Below are 23,601 nucleotides of genomic sequence, written 5' to 3'. Positions count from 1 at the left end.
CTCAAAATATCAATTAACATCACTAATTAATCATTTGTGTTAAAAAATAAATTTATTTTATTAATTAATCTCATGATAAATCAATAATTGTTTGTATATTTATAAAAAAAATGTATAAAAAAAGTCATTGAAAGAATTTTATTATAATTTTTATATATATATATAAATAAGTATAACATATTATTAAATTAATATCTCGTTTAAATTTATATATATATATAAGTGTCACGCGTGATGTGAAGGCAGAAGAGTGCATATCCAGTTCATTTGTAGATTGCCAAAAAGTTGGTGGCCAATTTTTTTACTCTTCTCTCTTTCTCAATTATTTTATTTTTAAGTTAAATTTAGTAAACTTTTTTTTAAAATAAAATTTATTATTATTATTCCATTTCAACTTTCTTCCTTATTCCAAATATTTATACTCTATTTTAATATTTAGTCTTTAATTTTTAACTTTTTTTTTTAATTTTTGTTAAATTATTTTAACAAATAATGACCAATTAATGGGATGTAATTTAGTAACGTAATTAAAATTAAAGTTTAATTAAAAAAATTACCATTAAAAATTGAAAGTAAGAGAGAGAGAATGGATAAATTTAATACAAGAAAAAAAAAAAATGCTTTATTACAATGAACAAAAAGATGCCTAAATATTTTTTAAAAAAAATAAAGCATTACTAACTAACACCACCTCTTACATCAAATTGAGTGCATGCATATTTTTAATATATATATATAGATTTAAAAAGGCTAAAGGGGTTGATTATTTTTAATAATTAATATGATATTGATACCGAACACTTTATTTTGTAACTATATGTTTTATTTTTTATTTTTTAAATAAAACATTGTCCACTAATCAAATATGTCATTTAATGGTATGGATTATGTAGATTAAAATAAAAGATATTGGAAAAGCATATTTAATAAGATAATTAAATACGACAAGACCAAACAATTTTGGTCGGATTATAATTATATTTTAAAAATATTAATCTAAGTGGAACATTCGAAATATCACAAACAAATGCACGAGTGGATACTACTTAATTAAATACTAATAATTGGACAATTATTATCTCTAAAAGCTTCACTTTTATGTGAGAGATATAATTTTTTTTATAAACATAGTATCCAATTTATTACAAATTTCTCTATAAAAATTATTTGAAAAAAGCATATTAAATTTTTGTTTACACCATATGTTTTGTATTCTTAAATTTCACAATAAATCCACGATTAATAAAACGTAAAAAAGAGAAAAAACAAATTATATAATATAAATAATAAACATTTTAATTATTATACTCAAAATTAAAGAAACAAATTTCTCGAAAAATTATAAATAACAAGAAGTTCTAGACGGATTGGAACTACTCTTCATGAATGAATAAATAAATAAAAAGAATTTTTCAAAAAGACTGTGATGATGGTGGTTTGCATAAGGATTTTTTAATACATAATATAATCTTTTATATATATATATATATATATATATATCCTTTCAATCAATCATGTTCATCAAGGTTTATATGTGTTGATTATATATCAATTTAGATGTTAAGTACAATACATTGACTTAATTATTGTGGATTAATCAATTAAGATATGATTAACTAATTTCATTAATTCATCAAATGTAATAGAGATGAAACGATCTTAGAATTATAATAAATTATATTCTTGTATACAATAATGAAGAAAAATAAAACATTGACCAAATGTCATACTCCTATAATTTTAATCAAAATAACAGCTAATATTAAATTTTAATTATTTTAAAACTATCTTATTTGAGAGTAATATTTTTTTAATAATTTATTTTTATCAATTACTAAAATACTATTACGTTTATTAATTATTTTTAAAATTTGACGAGGAATCCAAAAGAATCACCTATAACTAATATTATTTCTAAAGCAAAATCTCTTCGAAGATTGTCGAGCTTTCACGACGTCGTTTTCATTTGTCGCATATTCTGTTTTCTTTAAACAACCTGCAAGCCATGAAAGAAGTTGTGAATAATCAACAAGATGTGAAGAGGATGAAAGATGTAAAGATTACAAGTAACTTTCTTGGCTGTTCTTACAGTATTCAGCTAACGAAATTCATCGTGGTACGGATAGTAATCCATCTCGTATTCACTAAAAACCGAGCTATAGAACACAAACGGGTTGTCGATCATGTCGTTCAAAGTTAGGAGTTCATCATTATCACTATCTGCCTGCAATTCACAATGCCAAGAATCTGTTTTTCAGGCCTTCAAAACGATTGAAATCATTCTATCTCGTGAGCCTAAGAATGTAGCATGTGAAGAAGATACGAGATTATAAATCAATCGAGCTTTCCGTGGCTGAATATTTTCCAACCCCTCGTTAAGGTACACCAACTGTAACAACCAAACTCACAGATAGCAGACATTGTTCTCTTTTGACTCTCTTTCGGGCTTTCCCTCAAGATTTTTAAAACGTGTCTGCTAGGGAGAAGTTTCCACACCCTTATAAAGAATGCTCTGTTCCCTCTTCAACCGATGTGGGATCTCACAATCCACCCCCTTCGGAACTCAGTGTCCTTGCTGGCACACCGCTTGGTGTGCTGGCTCCGATACCATCTGTAACAGCCCAAACCCATCACTAACAGATATTGTTCTCTTTGAGCTTTTCCTCAAGGTTTTTAAAACGTGTCTTCCACCCTTATAAAGAATGTTTTGTTCCTTTCTCCAACCGAGGTGGGATCTCACATCGGTGATCCCGACCCCTCGTTGAAAGTAAATTAAGAACATCTTACACTGAATCACTACTAGAAATCGATTTTTGTTATGCATAATTTTGTGAATTGGTTAAACCCCTTAGGACTGTAAGACGCTTCAGAAACAACATGAAAGCAGCAGAGCCAAGTTTTATGAACTAAAAGTACCTGAGAGATGATGTATTCTGCTTGTTGTTTTGCATAGTAAGCTTCTGATGGATGGATCTTTCCTATAACAGGCAGCAGTTCTGTTGCTGAAAGATACCTGCAAAGAAGCCGAGAATAATATTGTAACCGTCCAAGCCTACCACTAGTAGATATTGTCCTCTTTGGGCTTTCCCTATTGGGCTACCCTTCAAGGTTTTAAAACGCGTCTGCTAAGGAGAGGTTTCCACACTCTTATAAATAATGCTTCGTTCCCCTCTCTAACTAACGTGAATTATTTACAATAAAAAGGCACACATAGGAACAATGTTTACCCATCTTCGTCCTTGTCAAGCTCTAAGAACATCTTTTTTGCCCGTGCCTCCATTTGATCATCATCCCAACTCAACGAACCGTAATCTTCATCGACTCTTCTTACTAAGTCAAAAATTGCCGGGGAAAACTCGCTGAAGCTGAGCTTTCCATCTTTGCTGTTATCTCTTTCCCTGATTGATAACATTATAAAGCCAGCAGTCGACAAAATAATCTAGTAAGATTGAATCAATTCGAACGTTAACCTTTCGAGACCGAGAAGTTTAGAACAAATGTTCGAATCTTGTCAATCCAAGGTTCTCTTTGCCGTGTTTTTTCGGTTCATGTAACGGTTTCATGATGTTAAACCATCATTATAGCAACAGTTGAGTACAAATACAAACTACAGAAGGCAAAACTTAAGAAGCAATCTATCTACCTTACAACATCTCTACACAGCCATAGAAGCAGCTTTGGATTCCTGCTGTCAGCAGGATGCAAGAAGCTGAAAACGAGCAGATCAAGAAAGTATCGATATCGAGTAAGAGAAATCGATAAACGACGGGCACTTTTAAAGCTTACTCATTAAATTCAGACATATCCAAAGCCCCATTCCCATCAGCATCTGATGCATTGAAATGCTCCTCATTCCACCAGCCAATATCATAGCCGGAAGAACTATTACCTTGATGAACAGTTCGGACACTAAACATCAAAATATGTGAAAACTAAGCCTATATGAAGTTATGGATTCCACTTCCTCTGTACAATACTACACAAATTCCAATGTTCATGAATTTCATGAGCCACAAATTCATGATAAAGTAAACCCTAAATGGCAGTGGGAAACAAAGATATCATATCAGATAGTATAGAATTGCCAAAGAAACAGAGAAAAGATACTAAAATACAAATTCAGAGGACCCCAAAATCAAAGAACACATAGAACAGTATAATCCAATTGAAAAGTGAGGTATAAAGAAAGAAGATGATCTACCAGCGGCCATAACCCAACTGGGGGGCTCGTACTCGGCGAAGGAAACAAACCCATCACGATCCTCATCGTGAGTTTCAAATTCCCTTTCAGTCCGATGCAGAGCCGCATTCATGGCCTGCTGCCAGTTCCAGCGAGTCAATTCCTCTACAGATATAAACCCATCGGTAGGGTTCACATCGATATTGGGGAAAAGAGAGGACAATCTTTCGGTGACATTAAACCTGTCCTCATCGTTTATGAACTCCTCCCACTCTGGGTGGGAATCGGCGGCATCGGATTGGGAAGGGCCGAGGGAATGGTTCTGCCATTCCTCGTCCTCACGGCGGAGTTGGATGTTGGCGATGAGAGGGTCGAAGGGGGCGTAGTGGTCTTGTTGCTGACGGTGGAGTGGCTGATTGAAGGTGAAGTTGGAGCGGAGGCGGAGGCGGCGGTGGCGAGGGGTGATGCGTCGTGATGGGGTGTGAAAGAAAAGGATTAGAAGAAGGGAAAAGATTGATATGTAGATGAAAATTGAGAGCTTCCCCATTTTCTTGGAAGATTGATTGTTTATTTATTTGGGAAATTGCAGGGCTTCGTGTTTTGATTAATGAAGCTGAAAAGAACAGATTTTTTATTGGATCAGTGTGCTTACAACCAAATGGATTTTTTTTTTTTTTTTTTAATTTTATGATTTTGGTTTTAGTTTGAGTGAAAAAAAAAAAAAAAAAAAAAAACCCCACTTGATTTAATTAATTTTTCAAATCGTTTTCCTCACTCACGTTTCCTAAAACATTTTTCACTAACGTGACTCGAGACTTGAACATATGCAGACGTTGTCTGCGATGTTTGAATTTCTTACGGCTGACTTAGTCCCTAAGTTAGAACAAATGTCGCACAATTGTTGTCTTGCTATTAAAAGAGTACAATTATGACAAGACGAGGAATTCCCACCTGATTTCAAAAGAATTTTAGTAGTAGGAAAAAAAATTAAATGGGAAGGAAAAGGGAAACGACAAACCATATCCATGATTACTTCCTACTCGTCTCATGATTTTTAATACTAAAAACTAATATGAAATTGATTGGAAAGCTCCCAAATTTCCATTGGATTAAAAAAAAAAAATCAAAAGTTTTTAAGAATTTAGAGGTATATATTTTTTAATAATTTAACCTAAATAAAAATTAAAAAAAAATCTTCATGATAAACAAATTGAAAATCAAAACCCAATTATGTTGCTTTTCTACCGGAAATTGTTTTAATTGAAACAAAGTAAAAAAGAAATTAAACAATACCCTGTTTTTGTAATTTTGTGTTGGTGAAATTGGCAAGATCAATTGCTTTGGAAACACTCAAATCACGAACGCCAATGGGTAGAATTTGGATTCGGCCCTCTCCCCTTTTCTGCTATGCAACTAATTTACAGTTGCCCATCTACCCGCTTCCTTCACCGTTCCATTTATTTGGCATACGATCAAAGAACTTCAAAAGAAATCATCAAATTTCAATCGCCCATTGCTTGCTGCAGCTTCCTCCATGGATTTCTTGTTCTCGTGTTCATAAAGACTCGCAGATACTGTCTTTTTGAAGACTATAAAAGGTTTGTCCGAAGTTCTGTCTCTATCAGCTGTTTTATTTACAGTAAGTAGTTGTTGGGCATGGGACCTAATACCCATCAGAGTCCCCTTTTCGTAGTAAAACCCATCATCGTTGCTTATAATTTCTTCACCTACCTTGTAAAATCTACTGAATCAGGGCCCCATTATTGGAATCGCTCCCTTTTTTGTTTCAACTTTCTCTGGGTATGTTTCTAAGGCCGAGAGGAAGTAAGAACAGTGAATGTTTTGATTCTTACTCATTTAGGGCTCTTTGTGCTACTAGATTTGGCCATTTTGGTCTTGTTTGTGGCTATGGATTATGAGTTTCTGGGTTTTTCATCAATCAAGGGGTTGAAGAACCAGGCGCTGTTCTTTATCATTTCTGGCTGTTCTTGAATGAAAGAGTAGTAAAAGCACATGGGTCTCATTTTCTTTTGCTTTTTAATGCCTAGAATCTATGCTCTGAAGGGATTGAAGCTTTCATCTCAACTTTGCATCTTTTTCTCTTTTCATTGATTCCAAATCTTATCTCACAATGAAGTGTTAGCTGCTTGTGGAAATGGTTTTACTATTTGAGCAGCTGAAGAACATAGAGCCTAAGGAGGTAGTTGGCTTTTGGCGGCTGTTGTTTTAGGTTCATAAAAGTAGATATCAATTTATAACGTGTTCTTGTCAAATGATCGATGATTTCTTGATTCATCCTTGTTTGATATTTGTTGTTCTTCACAAATTTCATCATCCAAGGATGAAATTCTCATTTGAATTGTTTGTTCTTCCCATTTATCTTTTGCTTTCTTTTGAAAATTGATGTGTTCTCTTTCTCTCCAGTGGATTTTCAGATTTTCCCCATTTCCTAAAGCATTCTTGACATGGATTTTAGATCATAGCAGACCCTCATAGATTTGTTGTTCTTGGAGAATAAACACAAGGCTAGATGACGGTGGACGAAAAGAGTAAGAGCTCGATTTGGAGCCGAGATCAGGACAAGGCATTTGAGAATGCTCTAGCCACTTATCCAGAGGATGCTGCTGATCGTTGGGAGAAGATTGCGGCGGACATAGCTGGAAGAACACTAGAAGAGATAAAAGAACATTACAAGGTGTTGGTTGATGATGTTAACCAAATTGAATCTGGATTGGTTCCTCTGCCGTGCTATAGCTTTTGTTCTGATGGGTCTCCAAGTCATGATGCTAAAAAGAAGGGAGACCACCATGGGGTTGATAATAGTGAACCATGTTCTGGAAATAAAGCTCCAAGATCTGACCAAGAGCGTAGAAAGGGGACTGCATGGACAGAAGATGAGCACAGGTAAGCTTTTGATGATGTGCTTTTAATTCAGCTCTCTCATTCTTCATCATATCTTATATGTGTTGATGTTATCAAGAATCATATCTTATACATGCACATTAGCCTTTTGTCATGGTAAGCTCATCCAAACTGCAATGGAAATGGGGCAGAGAGAAGTTTCCTTTCTCTTTTCTCAACTCTCTTCCCTTCTTTTGATGATGAGATTGTAACAATCCAAATTCACCGCGGATAGATATTGTTCTCTTTGGACTTTCCCTTTCGGGATTCCCCTCAAGGTTTTTAAAATGCGTATTCTAGGAAGAGGTTTCCACACCCTTATAAAAAATGTTTCGTTTCCTTCTCCAACTGATATGGGATCTCACGATCCAACCCCCTTTAGGGCCTAGCGTCCTCACTGGCACACCCCGCCTGGTGTCCACCCCCTTTCGGGGCCCAACATTCTCACTGCCACGTCACTTGGTGTCCACCTTCTTCGGGGCCGTACAACGCTCAGTGTCCACCCCCCATTGATACCAGCGTCCTTGCTCGCACACCATCTAGTGTCTGGCTTTGATACCAACTGTGATAGCCCAAGCCCACCGCTAGCAGATATTGATCTCACAATATTGTCAGATCCCACGTCGGTTGGAGAAGGGAACGAAACATTTTTTATAAGGGTGCGGAAACTTCTTCATAGCAGACGCATTTTTAAAACCTTGAAGGGAAGCTCGAAAGGGAAAGCCGAAAGTGAACAATATTTGTTAGCGGTAGGTTTGGACTTCTACCGGATAAGTGGTCAGCATATTAGCTGCAGTGAGGATATAGCTTTTTCTTTTCTGTTTAGGCGCATCACAAGTGGTTCGAACGTACCTTCTCAGTCTTTGATCATCTACCCTTTGGTTACCCGGATGAAACAAATTTTATTAGACGAGGTTAATTACAATTGTTGAGAATTGTTGGGAGAGAGAGTCCTACAATGACTAATTAAAGGGAAGATTATAGGTTTATAAGTAAGGAATACTATATCCATTGATACGAGACATTTTGGGGAAACCAAAAGTAAAGCCATGAGAGCTTATGCTCAAAGTAGACAATATCATACTATTGTGGAGGTTCGCGATTCCTAACACCAATAACATAGGACGAAAGCTATGGTTCTAAGATGGAACACTGGTATATTTGCACGGTTGTGCGTTTGTTTAATTGTTTTTGCACAATTGGTATATTTGCACGGTTTATGATACTAAGCAGATCTTGCCATAAATTCATTAATCATTTTGGGATGATACCAAGGCTTTACTTTGAGCATTTGATACCAAGCAGACTATTTCTTCTGGGTTTGGATAAATATGGAAAAGGAGATTGGCGAAGTATTTCCCGGAACTTTGTGGTGACAAGAACACCGACTCAAGTGGCAAGCCATGCTCAAAAGTACTTCATTCGTCTGAACTCAATGAACAAAGAGAGGAGGCGGTCGAGCATCCATGATATCACCCGTGTCGATAATGGAGATGTATCTGCACATCAAGGACCAATTACTGGTGAAGCATATAGTTCTGGAGGAGGAGGAGGAGGCTCTACCAGCAACTCCTCCAAACAGCCATCTCAGCCACCTACTGGATCATTCGATGTCGGGATATACGGCGCTCTAGCCGTCGAGCAGCCCGTAGGAGGTCCCCTTGGTCCGGCAGTTGCCACTCCAGTTAGTACTCCTCCACCAGCACATACGACATATGCAGTCAGATCCCGTGTAGTGAACTCACTGGTTCCTAGACCACCAGTGAATATGAGCTCCATAACATATTAAAGGTAATGTTCTGTTCTGTTCTGTTGTGGCATAGCTTATCTGAAGAGTGGTCTTATGTTCTTGTTTGGTCTCACAGGTCATTTACTTGTTAGTACTTGTTTCATGAATGAATGATGTTTGGGATTCAATGTTCTTTTCCAAGCCATTGGATTAAGGTTGTTTCATTTTAGTTCAGTAATTCATAGGAGTGTTGAGAACCAAATCGAATCGACTTGGATCCAAAGTCAAGCTTGTGTTGGATCGGGTTGATTTTTGCAGCAAACCGACACGACCCCGTTTTCTTTATAGGATTTTTGGAGGATACAATGTACAAGTAATAGGGGTGGCTTGGCAATTTGAAACCAAACATATTGATGTCATTTTTGAAAGATGGTTTGATTTGAAATTGGATAATTTGCCTTTTCTTTTGTATGTAAAAAGCAACCCAACATATCAATACCCCATTAAGAAAGAGTTCTCTCTTTTTTATCCTTTGTTTCTTCATTTTCAGTTGATGGTGACCCAAAAAAAAAAAAATAAATAAATAAAAAAATCCTAACGAAGCTTCTCATCGCTCTTAGAGATGTCTACGGGATCTCCGTTATTTAACTTCTCACCACTCTCTTCTTCATTTCCGTTTAGATGAGATTTTCTATTTTATTTTGAGCAGATCTCTACAAGTTAAATAGACATCTCTAATTACTCGATTTTTTTTTTCAATTTCTTTAACGATTAGGGTCTTCTAAAAGTAAAAACTGTGGACTAACATAAGTCATTTCAACATGTTTTGTTATCACTCACATACTTCTTAGAAAAAATTTATGGAGGGTCATCCAACACAAAATAATAAATTTGGAGTTTATATACTTGAGCCACCGAAAAGAATGATACACCTTCATCTTTTGCTCATAAGCACTCTCATTTAGATGTAATCATGATTTACTCGGGTGTCACAGCTTACACCATTTTGAATAATGATGCATATTTTAAGAGCATGTGATATGATCGATCATTTGACTCGGTCGTTCCTCTTTTGGCTTATCTTTACTTAGAAAAATGTGTGTTGTCATGAAAAAGCAAACAAACCACCTCAGAAAAAGGCATACAAAATCATTGACTTTATATGTAGGAGAGAAAAAGGCGAGACTTGGGATAACGTATTATATGATGAATTATGGTCGGCAAAGAAAAATGCATGAATTCCATTGCATGGACCTCCACCTCAGCCCTACTTTATCCACATCATACCTTCTTGCTTTTATCAACCCTTTTCTTTTCTTTTTCTTTTTCGAAAAAAAATAAATTATTTTCATAAGATCCCACGTGGGTTAGATACGGAACCATTCCTTATTAGGGTATAAAAACCTCTCACTAATAGATGCATTTTAAAATCATGAGACTAATGACGATACGTAATGGACAATATTTGTTAGGGTTTGAGATGTTACACGTATAGTGTTATGATTTAGTATTGATTTCAACTATAAACATTGATGATTGAACTTGTACAAAATCTTTTCTTTATATACCATCGTTTAAAAGAATTGATTTCTCACATCATCTTGTTTCGGAGAATCTCATACTAACGAACATTGTCTTTTATTTATATACCATTTGTCACTATCACATTTAAAACCCATGTGAGATGATGTTGATATCTCCGACATGAACACGTATACTCTTAAACGTTATGTCATGAAAAGGGTTTTTTTTTAAACAAACCCATTCTTAGAGCTTAAGCTTTTGAATGGATTTAATTATTAGAATGGTCACAAACAGTTGATGATTAGTTGGATTTGGTATGCTTTGTTGAAGAGGGAAAGAGAAGAAGGGTCCCTCCATAGTCGTTGATGATGAGGCAGACATGACTCAGCTCACAAACCAAAAGCTTTAATTTCATCCCTTTAAATACATGAACTCAATTCAATGATCATCCCACCAGATTCATACCCTGCATTCAACAATCTCTAAATCTTTCTAAAAATCATTACTTTCTGTTTCTTTGATCCAAAAAAATGAAAATTACAATTCAAGAACATGTTTTTGGAGCTCAGATGAAGTCTTTGGGTCTTGCTCGAGCAAGATTTTTGGCTGATCCCTCCAAGCATCTCCATATGTCTTCTTTAGATGATGGGTATCAATCAATTAAGAAATGTAAGCTTAAGAAGAACAAAAAAAAGTGTTCTTTTTTGGTTGAATCTATGAATAGTTTCCTGATTTGGGTTTTGAATTGTTGCAGATAATGGGAAAGATTGGATCTTGAATCGAGTCCACAAAAATGGGAGAAAACCCGACAATATCATCCGTGCACTCCGAGAACATGGTAAGTCATCTACAAACATTCCAAAATTTGAATTAGGATTTGGAATTGAAAGCTATCCTCACCTACCAACTTAAGTTGTAGGAATAGTTTTCTCATGATGACACAATTAATGGCTCACCATTTCTGCTAATTTGGGGTCGGATTTGCAGTGAAATTAGGAGCGAAGATCACAGAAACAGTGAAGGGAAAGTTGAGCTTAGGAGCAAGAATTGTAAGGGTTGGAGGGGTGAGGAAGATCTACAAGAAGCTATTCACAGTGAGTGAAGGAGAGAAGCTGTTGAAGGCATCACAGTGCTATTTGTCAACAACAGGTGGGCCTATGGCTGGCCTTCTCTTCATTTCCACTCATAACATTGCTTTTTGCAGTGACAAATCCATCAAACTCTCATCCCCAAATGGCGAAGAACATGTTAGAATTCACTATAAGGTAACTAAGCCCTCCTTAAGAATGCCTGTTTTTGATTAAATTGTGATTTGTAAGCTTAAGATGAACAAATTTTGCAGGTTGTGATACCAAATGAGAAGGTGATGAGAGTAAATGAGAGTGAGAATGTGAAGAAAGCATCACAAAAGTACATACAAATAGTGACAGTGGACAAGTTCGAGTTTTGGTTTATGGGGTTTCTGAATTATCAATCAACTTTCAACTCTCTTCAAGAACTACAAAGATGACTTTGAGCTGTCTGTTTTTCTCATGGTTGGATGATGGAGATGTGTCTATGAATATGCAATTTGAAGCATAAAATAGTGATTGTTTTGTATAGATTATTGATTCTATCTAATGACAAAATTACTACATTTTTCTCTCTCTCGAAAAGATCAAATAGTTCATCTCTCATTTGGGTGTGGTGTGGTCTGATTCATTCATGTACACCCCATTTGTGCGAGTGTTACAAAGTACGTATTACCATTCTTGAAGGTACTCAGAGTGGTTCAATATCTCCATTCGTTACACCCTAAGTAGAGGAAACGTATATAAATGAACTACACATCTGAAGTTTAGGAACTCTTGAGTCCATGAAAGCATATGATTAAGCTAAGAATTTCAAAAAATCGATAACTTTTGCTTATGTTTCAACAAGATGTATCTTCTTTTTTGGTTACCCAACCATAAAAACTTTATAACTAAGTGTTAGAGGTAGCAATTCTAGATGTTAGATGCAACTATTCACACATGGGTTATCGTATGTAAGCTTGACTTCGGTTGTCGGTGCTATAAGGGTAGGAGAACATTATGGCATAACGATGAGTTTGGTCCGGTCTAGGGATTCTTCTTTCACTCAGTAAATTTATTTGAAGAATCTTTACCGTTGAAATGGGATGGTGTTCAAACTCCCGAAATGCCATCTAGACAGGGGGGCCTTCCCTTTCTGATTGAACGGACTCTAATGGATCTTGTAAGATTCTTGATAAATTCTTTATAAAATGATTGTTGATTATAGATTGAAAAACATGAGCATCCAAGAAGTTGGGAATTTGGTGGGTGTTGTTGTGTATGGTGGTGAAGCCATTGAAGACAAAAGCATGTGATTTGGTGGTTTATTTGACTCATACATTGCTTCTTTCCCTCATTACCTATAAAAAACTTAAGAAAATCTTTGCTGACTGATAAAATTAAGTTTCCAGCTCTGAAAGTGTTGCATGTGATGCCACAACCTCATACACTTTCATTTCCTTATCATGAAAGCAAAAAGGAAGGAATCCATCATCATTGCTGACTTGTGTATATAACATGGTTTCACGATATCTATTTTAATCGTTGAACTTTCAGTTTTGTTCAACTATGTAACAACTCAAGTTCATTATTAACAGATATTGACTCGTTATATATCGTCGTCAGTCTCATTGTTTTATAATTAAGGGATATTATTTCTATTGGTATGAAGTTTGTTGGAGAAAACAAAAACAAACTCACTAGAACTTATACTTAAAGTGGTCAATATTATATTAGTGTGGAGGGTCGTTGTTTCTATCAATAATATTATAATTCTCAAGTGTCGAATAAAGAAGTTGTGAGCCTGTTTAAAGGAAAGGTTTTGGAGAATGAGTAATTTGGATAATATCATATCAATATTGAGGGTCGTTGTGCCTATCATTTTTTAATTTTCATCTTTTAGAGAGGTGCGAACATATATGATCATGACATCAACTTGTAAATGAATCGATGGGTGAAAATTGATACAAAATTTCAAATTTAGGGATAAAAATGGAGTAATTTACTCCAATAATCTGTACAAAACAATCACTATTTCATGCTTCAAATTGCATATTCATAGACACATCTTCATCATCCAACCATGAGAAAATCTGACAGCTCAAAGTCATCTTTGTAGTTCTTGAAGAGAGTTGAAAGTTGATTGATAATTTAGAAAACCCATAAACCAAAACTCGAACTTGTCCACTGTCACTATTTGTATGTACTTTTGTGATGCTTTCTTCACATTCTCACTCTCATTTACTCTCATCACCTTCTCATTTGGTATCACAACCTGCAAAATTTGTTCATCTTAAGCTTACAAATCACAATTTAATCAAAAACAGGCATTCTTAAGGAGGGCTTAGTTACCTTATAGTGAATTCTAACATGTTCTTCGCCATTTGGGGATGAGAGTTTGATGGATTTGTCACTGCAAAAAGCAATGTTATGAGTGGAAATGAAGAGAAGGCCAGCCATAGGCCCACCTGTTGTTGACAAATAGCACTGTGATGCCTTCAACAGCTTCTCTCCTTCACTCACTGTGAATAGCTTCTTGTAGATCTTCCTCACCCCTCCAACTCTTACAATTCTTGCTCCTAAGCTCAACTTTCCCTTCACTGTTTCTGTGATCTTGGCTCCTAATTTCACTGCAAATCGACCCCAAATTAGCAGAAATAGTGTCAACCTGCTTCAGTTAAGCTTTAAGCTGCTTTTAAGAGAGAAAACTATTCCTACCACCTACGTTGGTAGGTGAGGATAGCTTTCAATTCCAAATCCTAATTCAAATTTTGGAATCTCTGTAGATGACTTACCATGTTCTCGGAGTTCACGGATGATATTGTCGGGTTTTCTCCCATTTTTGTGGACTCGATTCAAGATCCAATCTTTCCCATTATCTGCAACAGTTCAAAACCCAAATCAGCAAATTATTCATAGATTCAACCAAAAAAGAACACTTTTTTTGTTCTTCTTAAGCTTACATTTCTGTATTGATTGAGATCCATCATCTAAAGAAGACATATGGAGATGCTTGGAGGGATGAGCCAGGAATCTGGCTCGTGCAAGAGCCAATGACAGCTGCATTCCAAGAACGTGTTGTTGAATTGCAGATTTCATTTTTTTTTAAGGAAGAAAATTAGAGGGAGAAAATTATAATTAGAGGGTTTTGAATGTGGTAGGGTGTGAGAATGGCGTAAATGTATATTTAAAGGGAACACGTTTGGTGCATGGAGAGATGGCGGGTTCAAATTAAAGCTTTTGCTTTTGCTTTTGATTTGTGAGCTGAGTCATGTCTCCCTCATCATCAACGACCATGGAACAACATGGAATCCTTCTTTTACCAATATTACTATAAGAAAAAAGTCCAAAAAGAATAATATCTACTAGAGACACAAAGGGTGGATTGTGAAATTCCACGTAGAGAGAAACGAATCATTCCTTCTAAGGTGTAGAAACCTCTTCCTAGTGGACGAGTTTCAAAACGTTGAGAGGAAGTTTGAAAGGAAAAGTCCAATAAAGATAATATCGGTCGACAGCGATGACCTTGAACTATTAGGTTATGGATAATGATGTAATTGAGTTATTTTTGGAAATGGTTAATGGATAAATGGGCGGAAAAGAAAGAAGATGCATGTATTTCATGGATGGCGATTCTTGAATTTGAACGTTACTTTCTTTCTTGATGACCAAATTCAACCAAGCAAAAATATGGATTTTTGCTTATCTTTTGCTTATCTTCTTTGTGGGGCTGTCTTTTTTCCTTTTGCAATTGATGAATGACTCATCATTCACTATCGCCGACATCTCTCTCTTTATAAATTATAATTAAAAAACATAACCTTGAATGGGAAAGTCTAAAAAGAACAATATTCGTTACCGTTAACGTTAACGATGAGCTTGGTCTGTTACAAGACATGCCATATAAAAACAGACAAACACGCTTAAATATGACGTTCTTATGATTTGAGGTATGAAAAAAATTGAGACGATCCCAAGAAAGTGGGGGAATTTGCAGGGTGAGGAGAAGGGCAGGAGGAGTATGAGATGGTGATATAATAGTTAGAGATAATGGGAAGCACAGTTTTGACACAAAATATGGTTTAAAAAGGTTTGAGAAAGCATGTGATTTGGTGGTTCATTTGACTCATCCATGCCTTTTTCTTTCCTATCATTATCTAAAATCTTAACAAAATCTGTGCTGACTTCACAAACCCACCTGGCCACCTCCCAAAGTTGCACATGATATCACACATCCAAACTTTCCTTATCACCAAGGGAAATGGAATGCTATCAAACATCACTGCTTACCTATCATGCCAACTCCGATTGCCTTACTTCTTTTAACGCATCTCTTTATAAATGTCCTTCAAACAATTCAAACACATCATTAGCAGATATTGTCCGCTTTAGCTCATTATGTATCATAGTCAGTTTCACAGTTTTAAAATGTATATGTTAAGGGAGAAGTTTCTACAGTTTTATAAAAAATGTTTTATTTCTCTCTCCAACCAACGTGAGACCTCACAATCAACTTTCTCTATAGGCTCAGCGTCCTCTCTAGCACCGTTCAGTGTCTCGTCTTGATACCATTTGTATTAGTCAAACATATTGTTAGCAAATATTTTTAGCCCATTATGTATCACTATCAGTTTCACGGTTTTAAAACGTGTATGTTAGGGAGAGGTTTCCACACCCTTGTAAACAATATTTCATTCCTCTCTCCAATCGACGTGGGATCTCACATTCTATCTCTTTTGGGACCCAGCGTTCTTACTGGCACACCGATCGGTGTCTGGCTCTAATACCATTTGTAACAGCCTAATCACATCGCTAGTGGATATTGTCTGTTTTAGCCCGTAATGTATCGCCATCAGCCTCTCGATTTTAAAAATATTTGTTAGGGAGAGGTTTTCACACTCTTACAAGGAATGTTTCGTTCCGCTCACCCACCTAAGATCTCACATTAAGCTAATAAATTTTATTAAAAGAATGGTTTCTAAAAGGATCATAAAACAGTTGATGTTTAGTTGGTTTTGTTGAGAGGGAAAGGAGAAAAAGGGGGAAAATATTTTAAATTTGTGTAAAATATTGGTTTTGTTGTCGGATAGTTGATGATGAGCAAGAGATGAGTCAGACAAAATCAAAAGTAAAAGCTTCCAACCACACCCACCTCCTAACTTCTTCCCTTTAAATACATTATTAACTCTCAATTCATTCATCACACCAACACTCTCTCTCTCAAACTTCGATCTAAACACAATGAAAACTACAATTCAAGAACAAGTTCTTGGAGCTCAGATGAAATCCCTCGCTCTTGCTCGAGCCAGATTCTTGGCTGATCCCTCCAAGCATCTCCACATATCTTCTTCAGATGATGGGTCTCAATCAATCAAGAAATGTAAGCTTAAGAAGAACAACAAAAAAAAGTATTCTTTCTTGGTTGAATCTATAAATAGTTTGCTGATTTGGGTTTTCAATTGTTTCAGATAATGGCAAAGATTGGAGCTTGAATAGACTCCACAAAAATGGGAGAAAAACAGACAATATCATCCATGCACTCCGACAACATGGTAAGCCATCTACAAACATTCCAAATTCGTTGAAAGCTATCCTAACCGACCATCGTACGTGGTAGGAATAGTTTTCTCTCTTAGGAAGCCGGTGACACGATTAATGGTTCACCATTTCTGATAATTTGGGGTTGGATTTGCAGTGAAGTTAGGAGCGAAGATCACAGAAACAGTGAAGGGAAAGTTGAGCTTAGGAGCAAGAATTGTAAGAGTTGGAGGGGTGAGGAAGATCTACAAGAAGCTATTCACAGTGAGTGAAGGAGAGAAGCTTTTGAAGGCATCACAGTGCTATTTGTCAACAACAGGTGGGCCTATGGCTGGCCTTCTCTTCATTTCCACTCATAACATTGCTTTTTGCAGTGACAAATCCATCAAACTCTCTTCCCCAAATGGCGAAAAACACGTTAGAATTCACTATAAGGTAATTAAACCCTCTTTTTGTTTGATATTTTGTTTGATCTCTCTCTTTTTAGCTAATTAATCCTTCCAAAAACTATGGTTTTTTTCAGGTTAAAATTCCATTAGGGAAAATAAGAAGAGTTTTTGAGAGTGAAAATGTGAAGAATCCATGGGAGAAGTACATAGAGATGGTGACAGTGGATGATTTTGAGTTTTGGTTCATGGGGTTCTTGAATTACCAAAAGACTTTCAACTGTCTTCAAGAAGCTCTTTCTCAAGCTTAGAGAGATTGATTTTGAATTGAAGATATGTGTAAAGTTAGGGAAGTTTTTGAAGCAAATTCAATATTTAAATTTGTCTTCGAAGAACCCAAGTTTTTATTAAATGGATTGAGATGTGTTCATGGGGTTTTGGGTGTGGAAAGTTTGAAGATCATCCCAACATATGTCAACAAAAGTTAGAAAGTTTTGTACAAATTTTTAAACTTCAAATGAGAAACAACTTCTATTTTATTCTTAATTATGATCGACTAACCCTTGATCTTGTCTGCATGAATTTTGTAAACATTTATAGATAACAACAGAAGTCATGTATCTGATCTTGATTTTCAAAAGTGAAAGATCAAGATCTCATTCAATAACTATTTAGTTTTTGGGTTTAGGGTTTTGAAAATTATACTTGTTTTCTTACCGGTCTTCCATAGGTTTTTTGTCTTTCCAAACTGTAATAGTCCAAGCCTACCGCTAACCGATATTGTCCGCTTTAACTCGATACGTATCATCATCCGTCTCCATGACTATCAAATTGAGCCGAAATGAACTTATCAACTCGATTGAATCGATCACACCGATGTTTTGGGTTAGGTTAGAAGCCTCCCTGAACCATATTTTTCGAAAGTGCAAAAAGGTTAAAAGCATAAAAGGATGAAGTAATGGGAAGTGAGGTGGAAGGTTTGATGTGGAATTCCAATAACCCTAAAAACCACAACTTTTAAATATTATGTCTTCAACACTTCTGACTGTATTCCACATAAACCTTTTTCTTTTCTTTTTAAACAAATCTCTCTTTATCAATTACTTTACATATATGTTTATCGAGTTAGGTTTGGTCTTACTTTCTCTCCGATAATATCAATTTGACATGTTACATCTCCTCATCACCCTCACAGTTTTAAAATGCGTCTTATAACAAATGTTTCGTTCCCCTCTCCAACTTATTAGGGATCGATCTAAATAAACTTTCTGGTAGGATTTGGAGACTATAAATTGGGCAACCTAGGCTATATACGTTCTTCTTATATACAATCCATATGCTAGAACATAGATTCGGAAAATTGAAGAACCAACGGATATGAGAAAATTCTAAGTTCAAAGTAAGATAAACTTTGACTACATATGTTCGAAAACCTTTGTTTTTGCTTTTTTAATTAAGAAACGAACCAACCATAAGAGTCTATTCTTTCGTCTAATTATACTTTTTTTTTTATTAGACATATATTTGGAATAGACTCGGAGGCAATAACCACTAATAATAGTTTTGTGTTCATATAATTATATATTGTATAGTCTAATTATGTGTTGTCAACTTTGTTGGTTGTTTCAATTTTTTAAGTTGGTATCCTATTCACTGACACCTCATTCTTAACTTAAGGGGTTGAATTTTTTTGAATGTGTCAACATTGACTGTAATCCGCGTAATTGAACCAAACTATCTCCTTTTATCTTTCGCCTATTATCGTTCTGTGTGATTCTATGAATGAAGCCTAAAAAAATTAAAAAAAAATTAATATAAATTGTTTTTAAAATCCAAAGCTGAAGATCTCTCTCTGTCCCGTGAAGAAGGTTGACAACTCTAGCTCAAATTCAATGTTTAGACATCTTGGAAGAAAAGTTGACAGATTCGTTAATGGAGTCTTTGAACGTGGTAAACTGCGATGTTTTCTTTTTCTCTTGATTTGAGAGAGAATCTCTCTCTGAATTTTACTTTCTCTCCTACATGATTATGATGATGGATTGGATCGTCCTCAAAATTTCCATTTCTAGACTTGTTTTCATGCAGGTGCGAATCGCAAAGTTGCTTATATGTTCATCTAATAAGCATAATTCAACCGGTTAAGCAAGAAAAGAAGGATCACAAAGCTTGTAGAACGCTAAAACCAAAAACTATCGCACTACTATTTGTTTCTCTATAAACAAAGATTGGCATTTTCGTTTTTCTTGTGTGCTAACGTATAACTCAAAAACCAAACTCGATTCAAATGATTACTTGCTTGATGGTTACAACGGAATGATGTCGTGCAGTTAAACTGTCACCGAACATCACCGAGAATTTGAAGGGAAAGCTGTGGTCTGGGGCAAGACTTGTTCAGTTTGGAGGAAATGAGAAGATTTTTCAGAAAATGTTCAATCTCAGCCAAGGAGAGAAGTTACTAAGTTGTTCACGCTGTTATTTGTCAACCACAGCAGGTCCCGTAGCAGGCCTCCTCTTTATCTCCACCCATGTGGTTGCCTTCTGCAGTGACAGACCAATCGTCGTCTCTTCTTCAGAAGGAGAACTGGGCAGATTGAACTACAAGGTAACATTATACATCCTTCAACATTCACAAACCCCTGTGGTTGCTAACAAGTTTTTTGTACTGTGCTTGATTCATCAGGTTATGATCCCATTGAAGAAGATGAAGAGAGTTAACCAAATAGAGCATATAAACAATCCGTCAAAGAAGTACATTCAAGTGGTGACTGTGGATGATTTTGATTTCTGGTTTATGGGTTTTCTGAATTATGAGAAAGCATTCAAGTTCCTCCAAAAGAAGGTTTCTAGAGATTGAGAAGATTGGCCTGAGAGGCTCCAAGGAAGTGCCATCCAGGAAAAAGTTATGAACATTGTAAAGATTCTATTGGTGACGGGAATATAACTCGTCTTAAAATATCAGATATCATCAATTTGTCAATATTTTGATCACAGATTTGATCCATCCTGTTCAAGAAATCTAAATGTTTGTTGAATAAATTTCTAATTAAAACACAAATCACTCAAACTAGAACAGCAAAAAGCTCAGTTTACACAGACGCGTCTCCAAGCTTAACTCTTTATACAGCAGATGGTTCGAAAGTGATAGATTTGAAGAACAATGAAGAACAATATTATTCATATCCACACTAGATAACAAATTTCCAACATATAAATGTTGAAAGAACAGAGAAGAAACATAAGCAAATGCAATATACATCCACGATCTACGTGCAAACTCTACACTATAAATTACGATGGTAATCACCCCCCCCCAAAATGACATTAGAATGCTTATTGATCCCCACAAACAACAACGTTAGAATGCTTATTAACAGGATTTCTGACTGAAGTGGTGCGTACCCGATGAAGCAATCGAAAAATGCTGTCTGAAAGACATTGGGGCATGAATTGTTTCAAGATTTTGCTGATATTGGGTCTCAAAGAAAAAGATCTGGCTCGCATAAACTTCCTGTAAAGTTCACTTTACATGATTCAGGAAACTGCAATCCAGCCTCATCACATCCAGCCTTGGTAATATGAGGGCAGGACCTCACATCCAGATATTCAAGAGAATTGCACTTGTCAACAAGAATACTTAACGTGGCTAACGTGACCTTCGGGCAGTTACTAACCTTCAAAACCTTCAAATTCACCTCAGTACCATCGCTTCCCAGAGTATGGAAAGCAGCATCTGTCACCTCCTCACAGCAACCAATGTCGAGTGCCTCCAGATTGCTACATTGGGTGAATATGCACCTCAATGAAGAATCAGTTACGTTCAAACACCAGTCCATACGCAAAGTTCTGAGATTACTTTTACATGCTCGTGCAAGCTTTTGAATAGATTCATCAGAGATGTCCCTACAGCCACCTATAATAAGAGTCTCAAGATGATTGCAGAACTGAGCCAGTGACAAAATGGAGTCATCTTTAATTTTATAGCAATCCAACAACTTTAACGTCTTGAGAGAGGATGAACAAGCCATCGAGACGCTGGATACGCCAATGTCGCCAACATTGCTGCATTTATTAACATCTAAAAGCTCAATCTTCTGACACCCTTTGACAAGTTCTGTTAGTCCTGAGTCAGTTATATTTGTACAGCCCTGTAGACCCAATTCTTCTAAATTGTGGCAGTTTTTAGAAAGAGTTTTTAATAGCCCATCTGTAACCAGTTTGCAGCCAGCCAGATTCAAGTTTCTTAGGTCGTGACATCCTTCTGCAACAGCTGAGAATCCCCTGTCGGTCAACTTTCGGCAATAGGACACATCCAACGACTGCAGTTTTGAAAGACTGCTTCCAATTGCTACTATTCCAGAATCAGTGATGCCTGCAAGCACAGATGCAAAAAAAATGAAGATATCAAACATATGCATCAAAAAGAACACCAGCAATTCGCTTGTGGCCATTGCCAAGTTCATATCATAATAATTAATCACAAATAAACTAAACAACTTCACCAAGTATCCTTTTGTGACCAAATTTTAAGAACATGACAAGATCATTTCATACCACAGGCTCACTCCTCTTTGCAGTAACAGAGTTATATTTCTCCAGCGAGATTATTTATTTATTTTTTTTAATGCATAAATTCAACTAATTCATTGGTCCAAGATCAATGAAAACTTAAAAGGAAACAAAAAAAAAAAAAACGACCCTGGTGTTATTTTTAAAATGCTTCGAATCTCCTAAATCGTTCAAGTAGATGTCTACCTTAAAACCCAAAGCGTTAAAACTCTTGAGATTAACAATCAGTAGAGAATTAGAAGATAAAACATATACTTCACTCAGCTGCATACGACCATGAACATTATAGCCAAAGCAAAACATACTATAGTACGCGGAAGTAGCTACCTTTGCAATATTGAAGATTGAGGACTTTCAAGTACTGGAAACCATTAGCGACGACAGAAAGATCGGAGTCCGTAACACCCGGATAAAAAGACCGAGAAGTAGACTGCGAGAGATCCAATTCCAAGAGGCGCGAGAATCTGGAGGCCATTTTTCGAAGCAGGTGAGGACCCGCACGAGCTGAGAGCTTCTTCCTCTCGTTGCTCTGAACTCGAAGCCATCTCTTGCAAACTAACCCAAAAATCTCCTTGTCTTTGTCCCTCTCAATCTTATCCAGTATGGATCGGAGCTCGTCATCGGTCAGAGTATCATTGATACAGACGGTAACCCCAGATGAGTCGGACCCGAGTTCCAATGCCGAATCAGTGGAAGCCATATCCGAAAAATTCAGAGCCAATTTGAAGAAGGAAGAGTGAAGAGAGAGAGATTAAAGATTGGGGCTAAATAGAAGAAGCCCTAATTTGCTCGTAATTGACATCGTAGCGAAGAAGCCGAGGAGTCTTGATTGCGGATAGCTCCAGATAATCTTGTTACTAGAAGTTACATAACTACCCTCACCAACCACGGCTAACTTCTTTGATGATGGGGGTATTTTCGACATTTGGATATATGGTTGCTTTTTTAATAAATGATTTTATTTTCTCAAATGATTATATGATTAGATAAAAGGAAAGCCACTTCGAGAGAATTTTAATGATTGAAGCCAACTGCCATGTTCATGTTTCTTAAAACCTCAACAACCAATTATTAGACATATTTATTTTCCTTTAAGAATATTTTTTCTCCTAAAACATAATTGAATTTGTTTTAATTATTATAATGTCTCGAAATAAAATGATATAACGCAATTGATTAAAATATATATATTCCGACTTTAAAAAAAAAGGACAAAGCTTTAGCTCCAAAACCTTTAAAGCTGAAATAAGTACAGAAATCAGTGCACAAGATTATCAAATAAGCTAACTCCACTACACCCGAGATGCATAGAACAACGATTATTGATATCAAACTTCAAGACATTAGATCTTTCCAGTACGTTGCACTAATAAGTTAGTTAAAGAGGAAAAGTGTAACAGTCCAACCCCACCACTAGCAGATGTTGTCCAGTAGATGTTGTCCGCTTTGGACCGTTACATTTCACCGTTAGCCTCACGGTTTTAAAACGCATCTACTAGGGAGAGAGGTTCCCACACCCTTATAAGAAATGCTTCGTTTCTCTCTTGAACCAATGTAGGATCTCACAATCCACCCTCCTTGAGGCCCAGCGTTCTCGCTGGCACACCGCTCGGTGTCTAGCTCTAAATCATTTGTAACAGCTCAACCCACCGTTAGCAAATATTGTTCGTTTTGGCCCATTACATATCTCACAATTTTAAAACGAATTTATTAGAAAGAGGTTTC

The 23,601-nt window shown here is 36.0% G+C and overlaps 7 protein-coding genes across 19 annotated transcripts; 4 read left to right on the top strand and 3 right to left on the bottom strand.

Moving 5' to 3' along the window:
• Positions 1–1,832: 1,832 nt before the first annotated feature.
• LOC111493671 (reticulocalbin-2-like) lies at positions 1,833–4,803 on the bottom strand. Of its 5 annotated transcripts, none has more exons than XM_023143473.1 (7): positions 4,199–4,801; positions 3,787–3,889; positions 3,644–3,709; positions 3,228–3,398; positions 2,917–3,013; positions 2,090–2,224; positions 1,833–1,996 (listed from the first exon to the last, which is right to left on the bottom strand). In XM_023143473.1, exons 1-6 carry the CDS (start codon positions 4,725–4,727, stop codon positions 2,099–2,101), a joined length of 1,092 nt encoding a protein of 363 aa, XP_022999241.1. In that variant the 5' UTR covers positions 4,728–4,801; the 3' UTR covers positions 1,833–1,996; positions 2,090–2,098. The 5 variants fall into 5 exon arrangements, with proteins under 5 accessions (XP_022999241.1, XP_022999248.1, XP_022999272.1 ...); XM_023143480.1 differs by having other exon boundaries at positions 4,202–4,801; XM_023143504.1 differs by lacking the exon at positions 1,833–1,996 and having other exon boundaries at positions 2,175–2,260; positions 4,199–4,803.
• A 683-nt stretch (positions 4,804–5,486) lies between these two features.
• LOC111493737 (transcription factor SRM1-like) lies at positions 5,487–9,255 on the top strand. 9 transcript variants are annotated; one of them, XM_023143629.1, is made up of 3 exons: positions 5,487–5,778; positions 6,657–7,084; positions 8,387–9,255. In XM_023143629.1, the coding sequence occupies exons 2-3, from the start codon at positions 6,711–6,713 to the stop codon at positions 8,868–8,870; spliced, it is 858 nt and encodes a 285-aa protein (XP_022999397.1). In that variant the 5' UTR covers positions 5,487–5,778; positions 6,657–6,710; the 3' UTR covers positions 8,871–9,255. The 9 variants fall into 9 exon arrangements, with proteins under 9 accessions (XP_022999397.1, XP_022999373.1, XP_022999349.1 ...); XM_023143605.1 differs by having other exon boundaries at positions 6,616–7,084; positions 8,387–9,238; XM_023143581.1 differs by having other exon boundaries at positions 6,605–7,084; positions 8,387–9,238.
• A 1,537-nt stretch (positions 9,256–10,792) lies between these two features.
• LOC111493841 (putative GEM-like protein 8) lies at positions 10,793–11,933 on the top strand. Its single transcript, XM_023143732.1, has 4 exons — positions 10,793–11,003; positions 11,089–11,172; positions 11,322–11,599; positions 11,677–11,933. Exons 1-4 carry the CDS (start codon positions 10,865–10,867, stop codon positions 11,842–11,844), a joined length of 669 nt encoding a protein of 222 aa, XP_022999500.1. The 5' UTR covers positions 10,793–10,864; the 3' UTR covers positions 11,845–11,933.
• A 1,373-nt stretch (positions 11,934–13,306) lies between these two features.
• On the bottom strand, positions 13,307–14,513 carry LOC111493848 (putative GEM-like protein 8). The gene is made up of 4 exons (XM_023143744.1): positions 14,350–14,513; positions 14,182–14,265; positions 13,739–14,016; positions 13,307–13,661 (listed from the first exon to the last, which is right to left on the bottom strand). The coding sequence occupies exons 1-4, from the start codon at positions 14,483–14,485 to the stop codon at positions 13,494–13,496; spliced, it is 666 nt and encodes a 221-aa protein (XP_022999512.1). The 5' UTR covers positions 14,486–14,513; the 3' UTR covers positions 13,307–13,493.
• A 2,078-nt stretch (positions 14,514–16,591) lies between these two features.
• LOC111493833 (putative GEM-like protein 8) lies at positions 16,592–17,813 on the top strand. The gene is made up of 4 exons (XM_023143719.1): positions 16,592–16,766; positions 16,855–16,938; positions 17,082–17,359; positions 17,448–17,813. The coding sequence occupies exons 1-4, from the start codon at positions 16,628–16,630 to the stop codon at positions 17,619–17,621; spliced, it is 675 nt and encodes a 224-aa protein (XP_022999487.1). The 5' UTR covers positions 16,592–16,627; the 3' UTR covers positions 17,622–17,813.
• Positions 17,814–18,268: 455 nt separating this feature from the next.
• Positions 18,269–20,530, top strand: LOC111487132 (GEM-like protein 4). Its single transcript, XM_023134394.1, has 2 exons — positions 18,269–18,287; positions 19,638–20,530. The coding sequence occupies exons 1-2, from the start codon at positions 18,269–18,271 to the stop codon at positions 20,162–20,164; spliced, it is 546 nt and encodes a 181-aa protein (XP_022990162.1). The 3' UTR covers positions 20,165–20,530.
• Positions 20,461–22,909, bottom strand: LOC111493631 (F-box/LRR-repeat protein 20). Its single transcript, XM_023143404.1, has 2 exons — positions 22,204–22,909; positions 20,461–21,679 (listed from the first exon to the last, which is right to left on the bottom strand). Exons 1-2 carry the CDS (start codon positions 22,574–22,576, stop codon positions 20,787–20,789), a joined length of 1,266 nt encoding a protein of 421 aa, XP_022999172.1. The 5' UTR covers positions 22,577–22,909; the 3' UTR covers positions 20,461–20,786.
• Positions 22,910–23,601: the final 692 nt, after the last annotated feature.

This window comes from Cucurbita maxima, unplaced genomic scaffold (genome assembly GCF_002738345.1).
Source record: "Cucurbita maxima cultivar Rimu unplaced genomic scaffold, Cmax_1.0 Cma_Scf00001, whole genome shotgun sequence".
Taxonomy (NCBI): domain Eukaryota; kingdom Viridiplantae; phylum Streptophyta; class Magnoliopsida; order Cucurbitales; family Cucurbitaceae; genus Cucurbita; species Cucurbita maxima.
This window is presented reverse-complemented; position numbering and strand designations above follow the sequence as displayed.

Coding starts and splice junctions, on each gene's coding strand:
- LOC111493841 (XM_023143732.1), top strand. CDS start 10,865: ATGAAAATTACAATTCAAGAACATGTTTTTGGAGCTCAGATGAAGTCT. Junction 11,173..11,321: donor CCGTGCACTCCGAGAACATG/GTAAGTCATCTA, acceptor TCGGATTTGCAG/TGAAATTAGGAGCGAAGATC. Junction 11,600..11,676: donor ATGTTAGAATTCACTATAAG/GTAACTAAGCCC, acceptor CAAATTTTGCAG/GTTGTGATACCAAATGAGAA.
- LOC111493848 (XM_023143744.1), bottom strand. CDS start 14,485: ATGAAATCTGCAATTCAACAACACGTTCTTGGAATGCAGCTGTCATTG. Junction 14,266..14,349: donor ATCTCAATCAATACAGAAAT/GTAAGCTTAAGA, acceptor GAACTGTTGCAG/ATAATGGGAAAGATTGGATC. Junction 14,017..14,181: donor CCGTGAACTCCGAGAACATG/GTAAGTCATCTA, acceptor GTCGATTTGCAG/TGAAATTAGGAGCCAAGATC.
- LOC111493833 (XM_023143719.1), top strand. CDS start 16,628: ATGAAAACTACAATTCAAGAACAAGTTCTTGGAGCTCAGATGAAATCC. Junction 16,939..17,081: donor CCATGCACTCCGACAACATG/GTAAGCCATCTA, acceptor TTGGATTTGCAG/TGAAGTTAGGAGCGAAGATC. Junction 17,360..17,447: donor ACGTTAGAATTCACTATAAG/GTAATTAAACCC, acceptor GGTTTTTTTCAG/GTTAAAATTCCATTAGGGAA.
- LOC111493631 (XM_023143404.1), bottom strand. CDS start 22,576: ATGGCTTCCACTGATTCGGCATTGGAACTCGGGTCCGACTCATCTGGG. Junction 21,680..22,203: donor CAATCTTCAATATTGCAAAG/GTAGCTACTTCC, acceptor CTGTGCTTGCAG/GCATCACTGATTCTGGAATA.
- LOC111493737 (XM_023143629.1), top strand. CDS start 6,711: ATGACGGTGGACGAAAAGAGTAAGAGCTCGATTTGGAGCCGAGATCAG. Junction 7,085..8,386: donor TGGACAGAAGATGAGCACAG/GTAAGCTTTTGA, acceptor GATACCAAGCAG/ACTATTTCTTCTGGGTTTGG.
- LOC111493671 (XM_023143473.1), bottom strand. CDS start 4,727: ATGGGGAAGCTCTCAATTTTCATCTACATATCAATCTTTTCCCTTCTT. Junction 3,890..4,198: donor TTGGGTTATGGCCGCTGGTA/GATCATCTTCTT, acceptor CTGTTCATCAAG/GTAATAGTTCTTCCGGCTAT. Junction 3,399..3,643: donor CTGTGTAGAGATGTTGTAAG/GTAGATAGATTG, acceptor GTTATCAATCAG/GGAAAGAGATAACAGCAAAG.